The sequence below is a fragment of the Camelus ferus genome, chromosome 3 (genome assembly GCF_009834535.1).
Source record: "Camelus ferus isolate YT-003-E chromosome 3, BCGSAC_Cfer_1.0, whole genome shotgun sequence".
NCBI lineage: Eukaryota > Metazoa > Chordata > Mammalia > Artiodactyla > Camelidae > Camelus > Camelus ferus.
Window position 1 is genome coordinate 113,748,455 of NC_045698.1, and position 23,572 is coordinate 113,772,026.

The 23,572-nt window shown below is 38.6% G+C and overlaps 2 protein-coding genes and 1 non-coding gene across 3 annotated transcripts; all 3 read right to left on the reverse strand.

The window, feature by feature from the left end:
- Nucleotides 1–2,712: 2,712 nt before the first annotated feature.
- On the reverse strand, nt 2,713–8,754 carry LOC102517677. The gene is made up of 3 exons (XM_006177976.3): nt 8,741–8,754; nt 8,045–8,476; nt 2,713–5,169 (listed from the first exon to the last, which is right to left on the reverse strand). Exons 1-3 carry the CDS (start codon nt 8,752–8,754, stop codon nt 5,136–5,138), a joined length of 480 nt encoding a protein of 159 aa, XP_006178038.2. The 3' UTR covers nt 2,713–5,135.
- A 1,929-nt stretch (nt 8,755–10,683) lies between these two features.
- Nucleotides 10,684–23,524, reverse strand: SLU7 (SLU7 homolog, splicing factor). Its single transcript, XM_006177977.3, has 16 exons — nt 23,429–23,524; nt 21,667–21,852; nt 20,672–20,825; nt 20,246–20,326; nt 19,783–19,947; nt 18,959–19,027; nt 16,491–16,538; nt 16,028–16,159; nt 15,740–15,837; nt 15,521–15,588; nt 15,247–15,386; nt 14,251–14,412; nt 12,278–12,382; nt 12,100–12,171; nt 11,878–11,985; nt 10,684–11,216 (listed from the first exon to the last, which is right to left on the reverse strand). The coding sequence occupies exons 2-16, from the start codon at nt 21,834–21,836 to the stop codon at nt 11,037–11,039; spliced, it is 1,752 nt and encodes a 583-aa protein (XP_006178039.1). The 5' UTR covers nt 21,837–21,852; nt 23,429–23,524; the 3' UTR covers nt 10,684–11,036.
- TRNAA-UGC lies at nt 16,309–16,380 on the reverse strand. The gene has a single exon. It is a non-coding gene; the product is annotated as a tRNA-Ala (tRNA).
- Nucleotides 23,525–23,572: the final 48 nt, after the last annotated feature.

Consider the following 23,572-nt stretch of genomic DNA (forward strand, 5'->3'; position numbering starts at 1 on the left):
ATATAATTCACATCATAGAATTCACCCTTTAAAACTGTATGTCTATTTGGTTTTGACTCCCATTGGATCATGTCTGAAAAGCTGACCTATCTGCCTGCTTCAAGTGGCTTTTGGTGGCTTAGGAAAGCAGCCAAGATGTCAAAAATCCACGTGCTCAAGTCAACTTCAGGCAAAACCCCTTTATAGCTTCTCTTTCCCACTGTTTCCCAATGATTTCTTGCAGGCTGGTAGTTACTGGCTCCATCAGAGCTGTCACCAATTTTGTGCCAGTAGTGGCTCAAGTGGGGCATTTTTAATTCGAGCTACTAATCCCTTTTCTAGAGATACTTAAAATCAGGCATTTGGCAAAATCTGTAATGAGAGTTGTTTGCTTTCAACCAATCATGCACTGAGAGTGACATCTGCTGGCCATGAAGATTTATGCTTTCTTGACTCCCTTTTGCAATTTATCAATGACCTTAATTATATTGTGAAAATGTAAGAAAGACAACGGTCTCTTCCGTGGGAGAAAAAGAAACCAAAACATAGAACTTACGTGAGCCAGTATGTGTACCACTGTGGGAGATTCTTTAAAATAAAAAAAAAAATCTAAGTGCCTCTTCTTTTTAGCAGACACTGCAGTCTCTTTCATTTGATCAGGGGAAAAAAATTGTTGTAAAATTTGAAAATGAATTAAAAGTTCATTTAGCTATTTCCTTTAAAGTGTCCTTTGGTGGTGCAGCCATTGTGGAAAACAGTATGGTGATTCCTTAAAAAAACTAGGAATAGACTTACCATATGACCCAGTAATCGCACTCCTGGGCATATATCCAGAAGGAACCCTAATTCAAAAAGATACCTGCGCCCCAATGTTCATAGCAGCACTATTTACAATAGCCAAGACATGGAAACAACCTAATGTCCATCAACAGATGACTGGATAAAGAAGTTGTGGTATATTTATACAATGGAATACTATTTAGCCATAAAAAACAACATAATGCCATTTGCAGCAACATGCATGTCCCTGGGGAATGTCATTCTAAGTGAAGTAAGCCAGAAAGAGAAAGAAAAATACCATATGATATCACTCATATGTGGAATCTAAAAAAAAAAGACAAATGAACTTAAATATAAAACAGAAACAGACTCACAGACATAGAATACAAACTTGTGGTTGCCAGAGGGGAGAGGGGTAGGAAGGGACAAATTGGGAGTTATATATAGAATAGATAAACAAGTTTATACTGTATAGCACAGGGAAATATATTCAAGATTGTCTAGTAGCTCACGGGGAAAAAGAATATGAAAATGAATATATGTATATTCATGTATGACTGAAAAACTGTGCTGTATGCCAGAAATTGACACAGCATTGTAAGCCGACTGTAACTCAATTTAAAAAAGTGTCCTTTGGGTTTCTGTTTCAGAGCAGAAATGAATGAATTTAGTGTAGGAGGAAGTTCTAGTGGACCTAACAAAAGACTGGCTATCAAAGGTCACTTGCTTGTGGCGTTTCATCCTAGTCTTGTGCTTGTATGGTTAGGTCCCAGGCTTCATACATGCCCTGCTCCCATCCCTGCTTTCTTCCTGTCTTTTTATATGCATACATAGTAAAGTTTATACATACTCTTCCAGATTTATTCCTGTATTAGTTTTGGAAATCTCCCCCTGCTCTTGATGTTAGATTATAATAGGAAAAATTAGGACTGACATTTTCTCACTATATTTTTAAAGAAAAGAAGGTATGCATTTATATTTATTGATAAAGCATTTTGATGGAAAGTGATAGTTTAGTTTTGTGTAGGAAATAGAAACTTCAATCTGTGTACTCAAGTGGCATCTAAATCTGATAGTCAGGTTCCACTCCCCTTCAAGTTAAAAATTTTTTTTTCACTATTATGAAAGTGCTGTGATTACCCACCTTATAAATAAACTTTATGGGCACTCATGATTCTTTCTATGTGATGAATTCCTAGAGGGAAAAATCCTCAGTCAAAGGGCTATGAATAATCAATAGAGGAACTAAAATTAGTACTGTCATAACAAAAAATGCAAGTCGTAGGAGGGGAGATGGATGTTTTATAAATTCGATCCTTTTATCTAGAGGCATCAATATATAACTTCTAAAGCTGATAAATCAAAACTGGCGTAAGTGTTTGGTATAACACAGTACTTAGCAACATGGGTGGAACCATAACAAGTTGAAGCAGAAACGGTTAAGGTAATTGGGCAGGAAGGGGGCTGCAGCTTTTCATTACAGGACTCTTTTCTTTCCCAGCCTTAAGCATACAGTACTTTTGATATAAAAATTTATTTAAATTTAAGAACATATCTAGCTAAATTATCATCCAGAAAAGTGTATTAACTTAGATAACCATGTGGAACTTTTTGGTGGCCCTGAATCACTATGGTGACTTCAGGTCAGTTTTTCATTATCGATATTCTGGCCCATTCAAACTTTTGAACTATCTTAGAAACATACATATAGCGTAAGATGTAAAATAAGCGAGGAAACTGGGGTAAAGGGAAAAATAAGTGTAGGAAAAATAAGATTTAAGAAGACCAAAGAGTCCATCAGAACCACCTGGAAAGCTGGTTAAGAATGAAGATCCTTGGTCCCGTCCCGGACCTGCTAAATCAGAATCTCTTGAATAGGGCTCTGGGATCTCCTCTTAAGCAGCCCTGATGAGCTGGAGTCGGGATGTAATTTAAAAGAAGACAAAGAGCGACTACCAGGATATTAGGATGTTTATTAGTGTCACGGAATTTAGAGCACGGGAGCTAGAGGAATGGACGCTGTGAGACTAACTCCAAAGAATACATTTAAAAATAAATCTTATATAAACTTGAATCGTCCCTTCTCTCACTACAGTACTTCATAGTCCGCTTCTTATTTCATTAACCTCCCCAAACCACCCTCCAGGAGACGGGAGGGCTCGGTCTGTCATTTCATCCTTTGACTTTTACTCTTAACGTAATGATGCACATTCTGGGAAGTCTTCTCTTTTTCTCTTGGCTCTATTTGTAAGCAGCCTATTGTACCATGTAGTGTGGATTTTCTAGTGCTTGGGTGTCTTTTTTTATGTATCACATCAACAGGTTAAACAGACACTTAGAAGAATCCTATGTATCAACCAGGCAGTGGTACTTAATCTTTTCCACTGCTTGTGTTCTTATTCTCAAAACATATTTTCACATGCCTCATGTGAAAATTAAAAGTTAAAGATGCTGAATTTTTAAAACATAGAATTCGGTATATCATAAATATAAAAGGAAAGAGAAAGAATTACAGCTTAATTTTACAACGGAATTATGAATATATTAAAAATTATACATTTAAAAAGTCTATCCGCTTACAGTGACTTCTGCTGTAGCTGTAGTTTTTGCTCAATGATGTCTGAGAAGCGAGGAACCTTTTTTGAAATAGCCACACGGATGTCATCACTCACATTCAGGCAGCTTCTAGACTTAGTTTTAAAATGTAGAAGTGATGAGAATCCCAACTCACAAAGATATGTAGTTGCAAAGGGTGTAAGGATTTCTAGAGCTGTCTTTGCCAGGCTTGGAAACACCGTGAACTGAGCACACCAGAAATCCTCAAGTTTCATTGTCTCAAATTCCATTAGGATCTGGCCACTAGCTCGTAACTCAGCAAGATCATTTTTCATTAAATAACCATCATCGACAAAATCCAGATTAAAAAGAAATGGATCCAGTATCCACTTGCTTGCCTCATCAAGATCTCCAACAGAAAAATATCCGTGGAAGAAGCTGCTCAGCTGCTGGAGGTGCAGGGCTATTTCCGCTGCAATGCGTAACGCTTCACCGTCTGAGACGATGATTTCTTCAAGAAAAGGGAAGTTGGTAAAATTTCTTTTCTCAATTCGCTTTAGCCAAAATGGAAACTTCCTAACAAAAGCAGATAACTTCTCCCGAGCTGATACTGTGTTCATCCCAGTCCTCTGCATAGACGCACTAAGTTCATTTAGGTGTTTGAATAAATCTGCTAGGTACGCTAGGTGGATTTTAAACTCTTTATTTTCAAAGCCATCAACTAAATTGCTGCTTTGGTGGTGAAGAAACTGATTGATTTCTTCATACATCTCAAAAATATGAGTAAGTATCTGGCCTCGGGAAAGCCACCTCATTTCGGTATGGAACAGGAGAACACTATACTCTATTCCAATTTCTTCAAAAAAAGCCTGGAACAGGCGGTGATTCGGAGCTCGGCCTTTGATAAAATTGATCACCCTCACCACAGTAGAAAGAGCATCCGTCAGCTTTGTAGGCAGCGTCTTCGTGACAAGCTCATGAGGGTTCAACAAGCAATGTGTGACCACGACATGAGGGACTTCTTTTTTCACACAGGCAACAAATTCTGAATTTTCTCCTAGCATAGAAGAGGCGCCGTCAGTACAAACAGAGCCACATACGTCGAGCGCTATCTTATGCTTCAAAAAGAAGTCTCTGAATAGATTGAACACGTCTTTTCCTTTCACTGTTAACTGCAGTGGTTCACAGAACAGGAATTCTTCTACGATCTCTCTTTCTTTTATGTATCGCACAAATGCCATTAGCTGACTGCAGTCATCCATGTCCGTTGTCTCAGCAAGCTGAATCCCCACCTTAAGAGGACTGGCTTTGATATCTTCTAGAACTTGCTGTAAGATATCCCGGCTCATTTCGTCAATTCTAGAATGGATCACATCATCTGATAAGGGTACCTGCTGAAGCTTCTTTTGTGCATCTGGTCCCAAAACTATTTGTGCTATCTCCAGCGCACAAGGTTTCACTAACTTTTCAGCTATTGTATGCGGATTCTTCTCCTTGGCACATAAATACGCAAACTGATAGGATGCTTGTAATAAGGCGTCCTCCTGAGATGCGGCTCCAAATGCTTTCAAGGTTTCACTCTGATCAGACGGTGCTGGCATATGTTTCAGGCTGTTGAGATCATGCCCACCTACGCCACCATGCTGTCGGTTAAAATGGTCTGACAGTTTTGATGGTCGGAGGTCAGCATTTGAAAATACGGAGTTACACAATACACACTGTGGGCGCTGAGTTCCATCGGCTTCCGTTGTACAGGTGAACCAGTAACGAACATAGTCATCATCCCATTTGCGTTTCTTCGACATGGCACCCCAAAATTCTCAGGTAGCTTTCCAGAGATGTCGTAGATTTTTGCTTTGGGAGTAAAATACAACCCAGGCATTAAAAACTAGTGGCTCACCGAATTAAAACAAAGCCTCATCATATACCATCCTGTCATCTGTGTACGTGTCAAGAAATATCCTGTAACAAGTCAGTTCGGAGCAAGCCATGATGGCATGACAGTCCAACTTAAATCTAAGAAACTCAGCTAAAGCCCTGGAATAAATGCCTTGCCAGTAGGGTGTATATGGGAGACTCGGGCTTATGCAAATTGTGAATACCCATAAGTACTCTCCTGGTGAACTGCAGTTACGCCTTAATTTGTTTTCAGTGATGTGTGTTCCAAACAAGTATATTTTGTATCCCCGGAAAGGGCATCTCACTACCACCCCCTCCTTCCGTTTGTGCCAAGGATGTAGGCACACCCCCAGTTATGAACTAGTGAATAGAGGAGGGAGTAATTCACTAAATACTCCAAGGAAGGGCAGGTTTGGACAAGGTGGCTAGTTCTTTTTAATCATTAAGGATTAAACAGGTCTGTAAAACTATTTGCTCCTTGAGTGGCTTTGACTCCAACTCAAGGAGAGGATTTCAAACAGGTCTGACTAAGCCACCCTTGACAGAGAAGTGGGAATCAGTCCGTGATTCCCACTGTCCATATAGAAAAGCAAAACAAGTTGATCACTGAGACTTCCGAGAAATTTCTCTAATAGAAGGAAACCCTTGATTACGGTAGGGCAGGATGTAGAAGGCAGTGGTCCTCCAGTTTAGTAAACAGAGGAATTGTCTCAGTCTCTGGCTAAAATGCACATTTCTGGGCCCCACCCCCAGAGATTCTGATGCCCCAGCTCTGGGGCAGAGGTCCAAACTCTGCAGTCTAAATAAGCATTTTAGGTAATTCTTATGAACAGTACATAGGACAGTCATCTTTAAGGGACGCCCATCACAGTCGCTGGGAACCCCTTTGGAATTATACGTGTCAATGTACCACCTTAGAACTAACAGATTATCACGTCCAGAAGTAGGACAAAAGAGGACAAAAACTAAATAAAGTCGTCCAGGTGGCTGTGATACACAATCTAGTAAGTAGACAGATTGAGAGGAATGAAACACATCGGCAGGCTTATCCCTAGCTTGCCCATATTCTGCATCGCTAAGTAAACAGTCCAAATGCTTTAACAGGCATTTACAATTTCTGAGTTGATGACAACTTCCTGTGAAAGCTGAGGGACCTAAAAAGAAAGCCTTTTTTTTCTTTTTCTCCCTTCTGAGCAATCAGCAAAGGTATAATCCACAGGTAGGCTCAAACATACCTTAGAAAACAATTTTATATCCCAGAGAAGTAAGTGATCCCCCACATTTCCAAAGTTCTGTGCCACAGAATGTGGCTGAAATAATGTAGCAGGGCTACATCTAAATCCAAATGTCCACACTGGCCATTAAAAAAAAAAATCACAGTAAGTAAGCCAAGAATATTTATTTAAGGCACTGCTTTCTAGTGCCTCTGCCAAGAATAACTAGCTCTAAAATGTACTTCGGTGTAACTAGTAAGTTGATTTGCCATATGGTTCTTATTAGCCAGTTTAAACTGAAAGATGTCTGCCTATCAATAAAGACAATTGGAAGTTTAGAGTTATCTTAAGGTTTTTTTTTGTCAAGTGATGGGACTATGGGCCAACTGTGTTTAGAATCTCTCCTGATAAGAATAAAATTATGACATCAGCATGAAAAATGCTAACCTTTCTGTATTCTGTTATGTATGTTTTGGGGGGCAGAAGGAGTGAAGGAAAAAGCTTTCCTTCAGTCTCATTAGAAATTCTTACAGGACCAGTTAAGAGCCCATTCCTATCCACTCAATGCTACTCAAGTATATTTTAATTGAAATTTACCTGTTTGGAACAAAAGAATTTTTAGACAAATTCATTTATCATATCCTTTTCCATCTCCCTCAAAAAGGGAGAATAGGTAGCAAGAATTTTCAAGATCCTCAAAGATGAACTTACTGCCCAAAAGACTTTCTTGTGTTTTAGAATCTCACAATTTTCACTTGTTCCTTTGTGGTATTTAGCAATCACAATATCGTAAAATATGTAAACATTAAAAAAGCATCATCTTATTAAGGAATTATTGTTACTTGAAACAGTGTGATAATGGTATGGTTGTGTTAAAAAAAATAGGTCCTCATTTATTAGAGATACAGTCTGAATTACTTAAAAGTGAAAAGATGTCTGGGATTCCCTTTGAAATGCTGTACTTCAGCACACGGATAAACACACAGAAAATGAGGTGGAGATAAGACTGGCCTTGAGTTGTTAACTGTTGAAGCTGGATGATTGAACACACCGTTACACCATTCTCACTCTACATGTGCTGCAAACTTTCCATAATAAACAGTAAAATAAACAAAAACGATTATCTTATTAAGACAGACCTAATTCGTTTTTAGAATGATTCTCTTGAGTTTGTTGAGACGAAGATGCAGAATGAAAGACCAGATGTAACAGAGTAAAAAACGTTTTGCAAATTCAGAAAGGGTAGATATGAAACTATCACAATTGAGAGAAAAACCAGTCGGTTACAAGTGAACATTCACATGACAGAAATATTTGGGGAAGACTACAACATCTATTTCAGCAGTGATAGCATCAAAATGCAGCTGTAAACCTAAAACTCCAAACCAAACACAGTCCAACTTGTACCTGGCCACCGCCTAGCCAGTCCATGGTAGGTGCGGGTGTCCGGGAGGCAGAGGATTTAACCATTACATTTTACAGTTAAAAGCAACAGCCAGGAGAAAAGGGACGGGAATGCACTAGCTGGGCAAACGCCTGGGATCCTGGCTTTGCACTCAGAAGCTGGGACCTATCCAAGCTTCAGTTCCTCAACTGAGGATGACAATAGTACCTACCTTACAGGGTTGTTGGGAGGTTTAACTGTGAGCATGCATGTAAAGAACACCAGCTCGTAACGGGTAGGGCCTGTTGGTGTATGATTAAGGACGGAGCGTTTAGAAGGCGGCCCGGGCGAGCTGAGGCCGCCGGCGGCGCGGGAAGAAGACTCGGCTCGGTCTCCGCCCGCCGACTCCGAGCCGGAGCCGGAGCCGCAGGCCCCAGGGATGCTCGGGCTTCCTTTGGGCGCCCGCTTCAGGCTCCGGTTCGCTCTCCGCTCAGGCTGGGGCCCTGCCTCCGGGCGCTGGAACTGGTCTAGGCGGCGGTTCCTGGGATCTAACCCCGGAGCAGGAACCTGCGGACCGCGGGGAAACAGAAGCGGCCGCAGCGCCCTCCGCTCCAGCCGCGCCGGGGCTCCATCCGGGTTCTCCGGGTGCCTTCCCGCCCGCAGCCTGGGCGAGGCGGAGCCCGGCACGCAGGCGCACTAGCGAACGGCCGAGCGCTCTGCCGGCTTGAGTAAGGAGCATGCGCACTCGCCCTCGCTTCAGCTTGTGTACGTGGAGCTAGGACTTCTTAGCTTATTGTGTCTGCCAGGAAGGATGAATCGTAGAATCTCAGGAGTGGAATGTCTACATAGTTCTACTTTTTAATATTCAAAGCAATGGAAATAACATTTTTTATTGTGTCAGGCTTTGCGCTTGGAAATTATAAAGCACCAATAATTAACCATTTTCTATGTGGTATCAATGAGGAAGAAGAGAAGGAAGCTCTTTCTACTCCCAAATTGAACATTCAGGCAAATGGGACAAGCTGTAAATTCCATTAAGATACTGACGGTAGAGGATGAGCCTGTGTCTTCTTGCCTGTGCAGGTTGCCCCTCCCGCCTCATAAATTAGAGCATAGGGATGAATTTGATGATAATCATCATCCACCTTAAAGAAAAGATTTTTAATTTTATTTAAAATTCTTTTAAACGGACTCTTAGAGTAATAAATCCATAATAGAGAGATTTCAAAGAAAAGTCTCAAAGTATAAACTAGAAAACGCTAAGAAACTAACCTAAATACAGCCCTCTTTCCTACTGAGGGTATTTAATGAAATGACATTTTATTTTTTAAATTTTTTAAAATTAATTTTTTATTGACGTATAGTCAGTTACAATGTGTCAGTTTCTGGTGGACAGCACAATGTCCCAGTCACGCATATATATACATGAATTTGTTTTCATATTCTTTTTCATTAAAGGTTATTAGAAGATATTGAATATAGTTCCCTGTGCTATATAGAAGAAATTTGGTTCTTTAAATCTATTTTTATATAAGTGGTTAATATTTGCAAATCTCAAACTCCCAAATTTATCCCTTCCCAACCCTTTTCCCTCAGTAACCGTAAGATTATTTACCTTGTCTGCGAGTCTGTTTCTGTTTTGTAGATGACTTCATTAGTGTCCTCTTTTTTCTTTTTTTTTTTTAATATATTCCACATGTGAGTGACATATGGTATTTTTCTTTCTCTTTTTGGCTTACTTCATTTAGAATGACGATCTCCAGGTCCATCCATGTTGCTGCAAGTGGTATTATTTTATTTTATGGCTGTGTAGTAGTCCATTGTATAAATATACCACATCTTTTTGATCCAGTCATCTGTTGATGGATATTTAGGTTGCTTCCATGTCTTGGCTATTGTAAATAGTGCTGCTGCTAACATTGGGGTGCATGTATCTTTTCAAATTAGAGTTCCCTCCAGATATATGCCCAGGAGTGGGGTTGCTCGATCATATGGTTAAGTCTATTTTTAGTTTTTTGAGGCATCTCCATACTGTTTTCCATTATGGTTGCACCAAACTACATTCCCACCAGCAGTGTAGGAGGGTTCCCTTTTCTTCACAGCCTCTCTAGCATTTGTTGTTTGTGGATTTTTTAATGATGGCTATTCTGACTGGTGTAAGGTAGAAACTCACTGCAGTTTTGATTTGCATTTCTCTGATAATTAGCAATATTGAGCATTTTTTTCATGTGTCTTTTAGCTATTTGTATGTCTTCATTGGAGAATTGCTTGTCTAGGTCTTCTGCCCATTTTTTTATTAATAGAGTTTTTTTTGTTTTGTTTTGTTATTAAGTTGTATGAGCTGTTTATCTGGAAATTAAGCCTTTGTCAGTCTCATCATTTGCAATTATGTTCTCTCATTCCATAGGTTGTCATTTTGTTTTGCTTATGGTTTCCTTTGCTGTGCAAAAGCTTTTAAGTGTAATTACCTTTCATTAGTGTATTTTTGCTTTTATTTCTGTTGGCTGGGTGGACTGCCCTAGGAGAACACTGCCAAGATTTATGTCAGAGAATGTTTTGCCTGTTTCCTTCTAGGAGGTTTATAGTATCTTGTCTTATGTTTAAGTCTTTAAGCCATTTTGAGTTTATTTTTGTGTATGATGTGAAGGAGTGTTCTACCTTCATTGATTTATATGCTTCTGTCCAGTTTTCCCAACACCACTTGCTGAAGAGACTGTCTTTTCTCTATTGTATATTCTTGCCTCTATTTTCTTCCATTCAAAGGCTAATACATTTAGTTCTGAGTGTAAGATACTATGAAATATTTTAAAAATCAAAATTTTATAACCAAGTGGAAAACAGAATTAATACTACACAGATTGACAATGGATATAAAATTATTTATACATTCTACAGATTTATTTTCAGTAACCCAAAGCTCAAGACAGGATAATTAGCTTCAGATCAGAAAAATCTGAGAAGGCAAAAATGATTACCAAATAACTACAACTGTAATTACAAAATTAGAAATAAAATCTTAATGTGCACTTAATGTACATGGTTTTTTCTTCTTCTTTGTTTCTTCAGTGTGGAAAGGAATGAATTTACTACAAGACTTCTGGAAGCTTTCTTCAAGTCAGGGAGCAAGAAGAGCAGATACGGATTCTCCCATCTATAATCACTGGCAAGAATCTAAAAGAACGTATCAGCAGAGTCTATCGTGGGTGACCGTCTGTGACCAGCAACTACTGCCCAAGGAAGGAGGCCATGGGGTCATCCGGCCTCTGACGTTTCATTCTGTAGGCTTCCATCTCCTCTTCGGTGGGTTCCTGAGTTTCATAGATGCTATTGTAAGGCCGCTTCCTCTCGTCAAGCTGCATCATCTCCTTGACTTGATGAAGACGGGCCTCCTCTGCATTCAGTGCCTGTAGTGAGACGAAGGACATGAGTACCATGGCTCTACACCAGATCTCGTTTGTTCAAAGCACCAAGAGCAGTACCAGGAGACCCCACGGAATGTGGACGGCCACATCAAAACCTAGACTGCCTCAAAGAGCTTGGGCGTAAGCCCTTTTGCTGTCCAACTACAACCAATCACTGTTTGGCTCATATTTTCTATAGACACAAAACAATATATGACAATTCTATGACATTTTCAATGTTAAAGAAATTAAACAACAAAAATTGAATGAGGTTCATTTTACTGACAGAAGCTGGCAACTGATGCTTTTGGCGGAGACTGCAATTCTGACTTTGCTGATACTTACAAATACAGGCAAATACAAATTATTCTCTCTGGGCAACGTGCCAACACCTCTAAAATAACAGCTATACAAAACACTTTTCTTCTGTGCATCAGTAATATTTAACAAATAGTTCGAGAAGCAGGTAATACCGAGACACACAAAAATCTCCATTCATATTCTAGACTTGATAGGTGACCTGAGCAGATCCCCTAGACTCGGGGGTGGGGCTAATTTGCTCATTTTTAAAATGAACTTGGAAAGAGGATTAGATAATTTCCTAAGGTCCCTACAAATAAAAAAACACTGCAGTCACTTTTACTATTTTGCCTTCACAAAGTACCTTTTTCAATTTGTCATGTTTCTTCTCTTCATCATTACTCTCTGAACTGCTCTTTCGATGCTTCCTCTTCCTCTTCTTTTTCTTCTCTTTTAGTTTTTCCTGATGCATCTGACAGGGAGGATTGAAATATACTGTAATTAATGCAAAAATGAAGCTCTAGTGCACGTTTTACAGCCTTCCCGCCAAGACTTAAAACCTCAGGACAATCGATCGCGGACTTACCTCCATGAGGGTCTGAGGCTTTTTCACAGACTCTTCTCCAGTTGTATCATTTATAATACGTTCCTCTGAATTCTGTGGAAAAATATATGTGATCTGACTTGAGTGTCACAGAAAGTTAAAATGTGAAACGTAAAAAGGTATGTTTCATACAGAGTAAAAGTCGAGGACAATTACTTACAGCAGTCTCCTTCCCAGCTTCTCCGGTACAGTAGGAATACTTGAAGAAAGAGTGACAGCATTTGTATCCCCATCGGCCTTCTTTCCAGTAGGATCCCCAGATATGCTGCAGAGAGAGAAGGGAGTTCTTTAAAAGGGAGCCTGAAACTAGAGTCTCTCATATATTGTTGATAAAAGGAGGAAAATTATGGGGATTCTAGGGCTAGCTAACAGGGAGAGGGTGTGGTTACAATGGTCTTACATTCTCTTCCCCCAAAACTTAAAACACTTAGGATATCTGATTTCTCTTGAAAAATTTAGAAGGATGGGGAAACTCTGGCCCACATTCTCACTTGTCAGCAATTGGCTGTGGACGACCAGTGGGCCCTTACTAGACAGGGCTGTGTTCTCTAGTTTGTACAGTCTGCCTGGCTCACTTCATTCCTACACGATTACTGGCATGGCTCCTAAAGGCAGTTAGGTTTCTGACTCCTACTTAGCGAGACAGCTATGGTTTGGGTACTTCAAGAGTACAGCAAATTACATGCTTTATGATGTCATGCGATATGACGTACACTGCATCGCCCATGAAGTGTTCCTGTCCAAGTATTTAACTTCTATCTAACCAAGCCTTTAGATCTGAATTCCTGTTCACAGGGAATAGAGGAATAAGTTATACGCTATCACTAGGAACCAGTCAAATACAGAATACGAGACAGTTTCCAAGATAACTGGCATGATCTGTTAAATAGTCACTGTCATGAAAAAGGGGAAGATACATGCTAGAAAAAAGTGAGATAACAACCAAAATAAACTGTGACTGGATTCTCTCTCTCTGTCACACACATACACAACTACCTGCCCCCCTCTTCCCCAAACAAAAAAACCCAAACAGCTATTTAAAGGCATTTGAGGGCATATTTTGGAAAATGTGATTAAGGACTACAGATTAGGTGATACTGAGGCATTAATGTCAATTTTCTGCAGTGTGATAATGGTAATGTAGTTATATAGGAGAACATCTTATTTTTAGGATATGTAATATAGTATTTATGGGTGAAATGTCCTGATACCTGTAATTTCCAAATGTTTCAGTCAAAAAATATATATATAGTTACACACCTCCCCTGCCCAGACAAAGCATATATGGCAATCTGTAAAAAAAAAAAATCTGAATCTAGATGGGTGGGTATATGGGTAAATGTAATAGTATTCTTTCACATTTTGGGAAAATTTCGTAAAACAGCAACTGGTGCAGCCACTGCAGAAAACAATATGAAGGTTTCTCAAAAAGCTAACAATAGAACTACCATGTGACCCAGAAATTCCACTCCTGGATATATATCCCCAAAAAACTAAAACACTAATTTGAAAAAAATACATGCACCCCAATGTTCACAGCAGCATTACTTAACAACTGCCAAGATATGGAAAGCAACCTAAATGTCTATCGACAGATGAGTGGATAAAAAAGATGTGGTATTTATATACAATAGAATACTACTCAGCCATAAAAAAGAATGAAATTGCCATTTGCAGCAACATGGATGGACTTAAAAGGGCATTATGCTTAGTGAAATAAGTCAGAGAAAGACAAATACTATATGATATCACTTGTATGTGGAATCTAAAAAAAATACAACATAGTAGTGAATATAACAAAAAAGAAACATAGATATAGAGAACAAACTAGTGGTTATCAGTGGGGGTGGGGGAGGGGAAATAAAGGGGTGGAGGACTGGGAGGTATAAACTGTTGGGTGTAAAAGGCTATAAGGATGTATTGTACTACACAGGGAATGTAGCCAATATTTTGTAGTTACTGTAAATAGAGTGTAACATTTAAAAAGTGTATTAAAAAACATAAAACATGTAAAATCTAAAAAACAAAACAAAACAAAACATAACAATGATTTACTAATGAAACTGAAATAGAAACACAATTCAAAGCAAAATGCTAACAAAGACACAAAGGCGGTTCTGGTTCAGCATGTACCGTATGATTGTTGATCTTCACATCCTCCTCATACTTGGAGCAGGCGACAGCCCGCTCCTGTCCTTTGATGACTGTCCCATGTCTTGAGTACTCCACGTAGTCTTCAGTCTGAGCTAAAAGCAATTCAGCTGGAGGGGCATCCAGGTGTTCTTGGCCACCATACTAAAAGAACATTGAGCATTATTCAATACACTTTACAGAGATAAGCATTCAAATCTCTACTGAAGGGTTTATTTCCAATCAGAGAGATTAGAGGAATATTCTTCAGGGCTTTGTTGCACAAAACAGAGTAAGAAAAAAAACTGCCACCAAATTTCCTTAAGCAAATAAAAGGTATCTCAGTTGCTATTCATCTGCTGAGTGTGGTTGATTACAAAATGGCTATAAAATTCTTCTTATCCTGTGTGCACGCCTATTTGTCACAAGACGTAGCTGCTCCAGCCCCATCTGGGCCTGGCCCTGCTACTTGTTCTGGACCATGGAATACTGGCAAATATGATGTAAGCAAAGACCTGAAAAACAGCTGTGCACTGGGGCACGCTTTTTGTTGCTGGCCTCTGGCACCCTGAGAATGCCACGTAAAGAAGCTGGGCTAGCCTGTCACAGGACGAGAGCCCGCGGGGGCAGGGACGAGCTGCTCCCAGTGAGGCCTTCTCAGGACAGATGAGGTGTCTAGAAACCAGAGTGAGGCCATTCTAGATTATCTAGCTTCAGATGGGCAGGCCCAGATCAGGAGACCCAGCTGACATACAAAATAGTGAGAAATAAGAAATGTTTATTTTAAACCACGAAGTTGTGAGGCGGTTTGTTTTGCAGCAAAATCTCACTGATACAGCTACAGTGATACTGTGTAGCGATTAGGTCAATGGAAGGAAAGGGCTAATCCTGGTGGATTACAAGAGACTGTGTACTGTATTCCAAATGTAAATCAAATGCGTATTAACTGGTAATTTCTCTTTAAGGAAACTTTTTCCTTAGCAGTTTGGCCAAAATTACCTTTTCCAGGATGCTCTCTTTCTGCTGCTCTTTGAAGTCTTCTTTCTTGACCTTGAAGGACTTATACAGCAGCTCTAGTTTTGTTGGATCAGCTTGAAGATGCACTTCAGAGCCCTTGTCATAGGCTTCCCAGGCAAACACTGGAGTAATTAAAAATATCGTAATGAGTTGTCAGCTACTTTACTGCACGCTTCTTCAAAACAGGCTTTAAAAACTGCCCCCCAAGTTTCTTATGAGCTGATATAAGACACCTTGATGTAGAGGGGACACTCACACTGCGTCTGAGCCATTGAGATGGTATCACCTGTGTATCTGACAAAGTTATCCCCCGCGTAGCTCACTCTGTGAAGATAAATTAAAAACAAATTGTTTCAGAGATTTATGTCTTTTCTAACCCTACCACAGATGATGCTCATTTTCATTCAGATCACGTTAGATGAGTAAAAACTCCCCTCCTTCACCTTGAAATCTATACATTCAGCTGGATACTTACTCATCTGGATTCTTTCCTGCATTGGCATAGGGATTCTCTCTCATCGCTCTAGTTTTGGGATCATAGTAGGCAGAATTTGGATCTAAATTCCGCAAGTACTAGAAGGAAAAAAAAATGTTTTAAGACTGAGTTAATGTTTACTTCCATCAAAGAAGATTTCAGCAGCCTGACTGGCAGGAGTCAGCTAAATACGTGTAGCATGCCTGGGGTACAGCTGAAGAGAGAAAGCCCCAGAATGATACCTAACCTTGGAATGACTGGAAAGTACATTAAGTTGGCAAGGCTTACTTTTGCAATATCTTCTCGAATCCTGAGATTCCGGACAGTGATTCGTCTCTTGGAGTCAAAATTCTGTCCAGGCATGTCAATATCATCTGCGTATTTATCTTCATCCTCATCTTCACTATTATGATCTTTTTCCTAAAAGAGGAAGAGAGGGTAAAAAATTTGAAGAAAAAAAGAGCAGCATCCAGTTCTTGTTTTCCCTTTAACCAAATGCTTACTCATTGTGTTCTTTGTTTGTTTGGTTTGTTCATTTGAGGAGGTGGTAATTAGGTTTATTTATTTCATGGAGGTACTGGGGATTGAACCCAGGACCTCGTACATGCAAAGCACGTGCTCTACCACTGAGCCACACCCTCCCCCTCACTGTGTTCTTTAAACCTATTATTATTGTGAATTATATATTATTGTTAATATTAGCCATCAGAAATTTTAAAATTTAATAATTTAAAGGGCATAGATTTACTACCGTCTGAGAATTTGGTTCCTCTTCTCCCCACTGGTGTTTTGGAGAATTCTGCATCATGAAAGAAGGAAAAGCATCTGTAATTTTATTCCACTGAAACTACTGATTATTTAACACTTTAAAAACAGAGTTGAAATAAGTTAAACTTAACTGAACAAATTCTTTTATTTCTCATGTGTAGTGAGCATGTAAGTTTTGAATACAATTTTGTTATTGTGAATAGTTATTAGAGCGTCTACAAATCCAGGATTTTCATTGATAGAATTATAATCACAAGAAGGTAATTAAGGTGATCAATTCTTAAATATTCATTTCATATGTGTTCATCTTCAGATACAACATTTTCATTAAACTTCACTATCTTTCCATTAAGGCCAAAAAGGAAAGTTACGAGGATCATTACACTTTCAGGAATTTATCCTAAATCAGTAATATGTCTATTATATGAAGATATACGTACAAGAATCTACTTTATGATACAGATAACTGAGAAAAAAACAAATCAATGAGACAACTGGTTATATAAACTACTACACTCAATAAACAATGACCAACCATAAAAGTGATTCTCTCCAACGGGCAGAAAAATATGTATACTTTGCTTCTTTTTTTTCTTAAAAAAAAAGAGGGAAAGATGGGAATAAGATTACATATTTGTGTTTGTTTGTATTTACACAAACTCTGAAGGGATCTGCAAGAAAAAACGGTTATGGGGGGTGAGGTTTAGAAATAGAGTAGATGGAGGCAGGGGTGGGAGACTTTTCACTGCACATCTATCTTAAATTATTTTGACTGGTAAATTATGTGACTTTATATAAAAATGAATGATGTTATAGACCTACATTTAGAGATACAGAGAACAAGTCCTCATTGCACTACATATTGTTTAATTGAAAGAGCAGGTGATAAATGAATATGTAAAAGTGAATCCATTTAAAAAACGTATTATAAGCACACACACAGTACACGTGAGGGGGTGGACCAGGACACCAAAAGACCTACTTCAAAATGCGAACAGTTAACACAGGGTATTTTTCTTCTTTATAATTTTCTCTCTTTGTTTCTATGTTACCTTCAAAATTAGAAATGTCTTCTTAAAAGTAATTTTTGGAGTTCTCACAAATTGCTAGTTCAACAAAGGACACTTATACTGCTATACAGACAGCTAATCTCTATAGTAGATATGACTCTACTATATGTAGTTAATCTTAATATCCAAATGGGCAAAATTCATCACTCCTTTACATACATTTAAGTAAACCTACTGGGGAATTAACTGTAATATATTTACAATAAACAATATGGCAAAAAAGAGAAACAGACCCTTTTCCTTTTTCCAGAATTGGTAATGTTTAATAACAATCACAAAATTAGCTACCAATGACCAAGTGATCACTTCTGTGATGTGCTAAGCCTTGGGGTGGGGGTGGTAGGTGTTCTTCTCTCTGCTTTAGAGATGATAAACTGAGGCTCAGAGAGGCAAAGTAATCTTTCCAGAACCATCTAGCTAGCCAGGGGCACAGCTGGATTTTAACATCATCTGTTAACTTGTGCTTTGAACCTGCTGGGTAGGCAGCCCCTATCACTGCTTACTTGGTGATTAACTGACCGACTTGGTGATTAACTCACTGAGTTCTGCTTGCTTTGCAATTATACTTGCTAAGAGCCCCCTTTAGAAATTTAAACTCCAAAATGTTTATTATTTACTTATGCTATGAATTTGTTAAAAAGAGACTTTCTTAACTCTAATAAGCATAATATATTTTAGCTAATAAGTTGACTAAAAAAAAAAACAAAGAAAAGAAACCTGTCTGCAATACATCTTTTTTTTTTTGTTTGAAAAATGTTTTTACCCAGCTATATAATTATTACATGTTCATTATGGAAAATGTAGGAAATACTAAATAAATAAATAAATAAATAAAAAGAAAAAAAATCACTAATTCTACATTGAATGAGAACTGGTATTTTGATTTTCTTCCCTGTATGGTCATACTGTGATATTATGTGTCATTAAAATATAGGTATTGTCCAGTGTTGTTACTAAGTCTTGATAAAAGCCATTTTAAAGGGTCTGCAACAGTCTATCAAGCAGACGAAGGACAGCTCACTTCACCAATTCCCTACTAAACCTTCAATTTCTTGCTATTGTAAAAAGTGCTGCAATGAACATCTTTGTGCAGCATGATTTTTCTGAATACTAACAAATTTTTAGGATGGATGGATCACCAATTTAATTCCAGAAAACGTATATAAATGTTTTTATGGCAATATTCTCTCCAAAATGATAGCATTAATTTATAGTCCCATGAACCCTTTGAGTGTCAATTTTACTCTTTCCCCTCAATAGAACTTCCGTCTCTCTAAAATCTTTTCTAACTGGAGAGATATAAAATGAATTTTTGTTTCACTGTTTAATTTTGTTTACTAAGAGTCTGAATTTTTAAAAAAATGATCATTTTATTACTTACAGCTTGTTCTACTAATTTTCCTGAAGCCAATTCTTCTTGGAGTTTCTGGGCTTTCAATGTTCGTTTTGCCTAAGAAAAAAAGAAGAAACATTTGAAATTTACTTACAATATTCAAAGGAACATTTAATTTTTACATACATAAAATGAACGTTTATTGTTTTCAGAAAAGGTCACTGGACAAAGTAATTTCTTATAGCTCTAGAACTCTGGCGCCTATAAAACAGGAGTTACTGACTCTTCCAGGCAGGCCCAGATTACCATAGATGATAAATATAAAATTCAGATTTTTATGTGAAATCCCATGGTCTTAAATATTAACTCTACTTTAAAAAAAGAGGCAGTGTTTTTAAAAACTAGGAGTGTGTAGATGAAATCATAACAGAAAAAACTGAGGTTAAATTAAAATAAAATTCCATCTTCTGAAACAAGTTACCTTATGCTCCCTTCTACCACCCTGAAATGCTATGAGACAGCCATAAACAGACCCACAGGGAAGACACAGTCTGGGGGCCAAGAGTTTATAACCCCAGAAAGCTGAAAGTTTTGGACACTAAACTGTTCTCATGCTTCCAATATTTTCTGCAACCTAAGTCAGGGAGTAAAGGACAATGTAAGAATGAAATAAAAAGAAATGAAATAAAAGAAATAAAAAGAATTGCCAGACAAGGCTAGCACACTATTTATTTCACTATCCAAGCAGGTTTACTACCACGACAATAATAAAAATGCCATCATTTTTATACTGCTTGAAGAGCTGCTGAATTAGAGATCCAGCAAAACGTACATTCTTTCAGGGTGGCAGGAAAGCAGCGAATGGTGCTCACCAGATCAACTTTGGCATATTCTTCTACAATTTTCATGTGTTCTTCTGGATTGTAGCCGTTCCACCGATCCCTCTTGCCATCGTAGTCAAACATCAGCTGAGGCTGCACGTGTTCATCTGGAGCTATATTAGTACCTGTAAATTTTGCTCCAACTCGCCGAGGCCTCTGGAAAACAAAGTAAGATTAAAAATCTTCCTAAGTACCTGTAGCCTAGAGGAAAATTTCATGTCCTCTTTACAGAGCGTGTGTGAACAGACCATGGGTGTGAATGGTTTACTCAATTATCAGTTAGTCTTCCAGCAAAAAATGTTCATGATGCTGAACTAATTTCACTCCCATTAATTTTTATTTCACTTGTACCTAAATTTAGGTAACTTCAGCAAAACAGAATTAAGCTCTCTGACTGGAACAAAGAAAGAGACTCTCTGACAACAGCTTCCAAAATTCTCAACACTGGACTTACCTCAAAGCATTCTTTCTTCTTGTGTGTCATGGCTCCACAGTTTTCACATGCTCCTTTGCGGTACTTAGTAGTTATGGAATTCTATAAACGGACAGAAAGAAAGCAAAGCAAATGTTTTATTTATCTGAATAAATTAGAAATAACTTCGGCTCTCATTACTGTATTGATTAGTGAAGTGATTCGTTAAGAGGAAAATCAGTTAGACTCTCTACACTTTTATAAATGAGAAAGTTTAAGGACTTCAGCAATATAAAATGTATAAAAGAAAAGACAGAAGCTAAAGTTGTACATGCTGTGAATTTTAATGCCAGATAAAAGGTCATGCAATCTGTTTCTACTTTACATAGTACCACATTAAAGGGGCTCCTATTAAGTTCTTAAAGTAAAATCCCCGTCTCCACACGCACAGGCAGGCTGCCCACACACCTCTCTGACACCCCGCTTGTACCATTCCCCAGATGTGCTGTATTGCTTCTGCTTCTCAGGCTGTGGTCTCTGGTGCTTTAAAGTAGGTCTTTTTGATGGATCAATATACCATGGCACTGAAGAAATATACTGAGGAATATGAGGATTGATGTCTCTGTAATAAAGTAAATTTTTTTTTACAGAATGAGGTTGAAAAACAATTGATATTACAATTACAAAGGTAGTCTATACAGAATCTAAGAACAGAGATACTAAAGTGGGGGAGGGGCAAAATATGCTTGCTGTCTCTACAATGTAATAAAAAAATAAAGAAAGTAATTTATATTAGAGTGAAAAAAAGTCTGACAAAAGAACTAAGAATAGTGACATAACTGAAGGGGGAGGAGAGATGAAGGAAGGCAGGGGTCTATGTTGGTGAGATTAATGGATGCTCAAGCTGCACAGCTGGGCCTCTGGATCTGTGGTTTGGAATCTGCAGATTCAACCACCAGTGGATTGCAGAGTGTTACATGTACTTTAAAAAAAAAATATGAGTATAAGGGGACCCACACAGTTCAAACCTGTATTGTTCAAGGGTCAACTATAGTCACTGTGTAGAGGAGGACACGAAGTGGGAAGAACTGAAAAGGACTGTAGCTATTCCTTACAAGCCCTTCATTATTATTTGATTTCTAAAGCTTATACACGGAGTGGGGAGCATATAGCTCAGTGGCAGAGCACTATGCTTAGCATGCACAAGGTCCTGGGTTCAATCCCCAGTACCTCTGTTAAAATAAACAAACAAACCTAATTACCTCCCCCCTCCAAAAACAAAAAGAAAGAAAGCAAGCTTATAGGTAGGAGTTTGATAAAATAAATAAAAACAAAAATGATGTGTGGTAAAGATGGCTTCTTTCAAATCATACCATAAAGCAAAGGATGAGAAATTGGTAAACTCAGTACACATGAATTTGAATTTTGAATGAACAGATCTTGCAAAAAATTAAAGTACTCACTTTCCTTCTTCATCGACTTCTGCAGGGGCATTACCCAGTTTTCGCTGTTCTTCTAGCTCCTTCTTCTTTCTCCAGTCCTCTCTCGTCATCTTCTTTGGTTCCTCCAAACTCATTTCTTTGGACCCCGACAGGGGGGCAGCGTTCACTGTATCCACAGCTGCGGCCGACATGGTTATGTGGCCTCCTCTATGAAAAGGAAGAAATATCTGTTAGTATAAACGAGGCCTTCACAGATTCACGAGGGAAACTATCAAAAGTACACCCTAATAACACATTATACAGAATGTTTCATACATTCTTATTCTTTCATAGTATCTGCAAGGGGAAGGTCTCTTACCCCTCCACAAAAGTCTCTGAACTGCTCCAGTTTTTCTCTCAACTCTAATTTACAAATGGAGAGAGACATACACATGTATTTAATTTATTGGGTTTTTTTTTGGTTATTGTTGTTGTCATTTGTTTGTTTTTGTTTTGGGGGGGGAGGTAAGTTGGTTTGTTTATTTACTAATTTATTTTAATGGAGGTACTGGGGATTGAACCCAGGACCTTGTGCATGCTAAGCACACACTCTACCACTGAGCTATACCCTCCCACTCCATATACATGTATGTAAAATTTCGTAAGACTCCCTGTCATATAGATTTCCCAATTCCTCTCTTTTTATGTGTGTCTAAACTTTTTTTTTTTTAACCACACTCACCCTTAATGAGTACATAGGGTCTTATCTCTGTTCCTCTTAAAGGCTGAATGTTTTAGGAATTATCTGTATTCATTATATCTATTTCCTCATCTTTACCTCCTTCCTCAATCACTCTGATTTAGTTTCCATTCCCCACCAGTCCAAAGATACGACTGAGCTATCAATGTACTAGGTTCTCTGGACATTTTTCTGTTCTGTTCTACTTAAATGTCTCAGAGAAACCTGAACTCAACAAATCTTAATTCAAATTCATGATCTCCTCTATGAAATCTTCCACTGTTCCCTCTCTTGATGAAAGACACTACTTTCCACCCCTTTATGTAAGTGGTCCAGCTGACTTGCACATCTATTTCATCACTAAGTATTGTTATTTTCACCTTCTGAATATCAAAACTTCTACTCTCAATAACCTTAATGCTATTACTTTTTTCCTACCAGTCTCTTCTGATTCCCTCCAATCAGATAACCACGCTGCAGTGTTAAAACACAAATCTGAAAATATGTTCCACTACCCAAGTTTAAAACCCTCCAATGCAGCAAGCACTGTCCAAGAAAAATATAACGCCAGCCCCATATGTCATTTTAAATATTCTGTACTCTTACGAAGAAAATAAAAAGAAACAGGTAAAAATTACTTTTGCAATATTTAACCCAATTATAGCCAACATATTATCATTTCAATACAAGAAAAAATAAACAGTCTTTAAAATCCGATATGGAATTTACATGTATTCAGACTAGCCAACATTTCCAGTGCTTAAGAACCACAAGCAGCTAATAGCTACTATACTGGACAGTCAGCGCCAACGGCATCTTACTATTCTCACTTTAAAAACCACCAGAGACACAGTCCTGGTCTGACTGGACACAAGCACCACGTCTGAGGCCTAGGACGGCGTCTTCCTTCTCGGTCCCCGGTGCCCGTTCCCCGTTCCCTTCTCAGCCTGGCGTTGATTAACGCCGTGAGGATTATCTGTAATAATTAGGAGCCGCTGGCCCACTTCCTGGGGTTCTCCACTGTCACCGTCTTCCCCTCCCCAAGCTGTCACAATATTTCCTTACCAAGTCCAGCCGCTGCTGACCCCCAGACAGCCAGATGAATCCAACCAGCAATGTTTACTTCCTGACTTTCCTCCTTTTCCCGGCAGACACTGCGGCACATGCGCACTAGGAACACCTCGGGTTTCAGGCTAGTTACGACGCTAG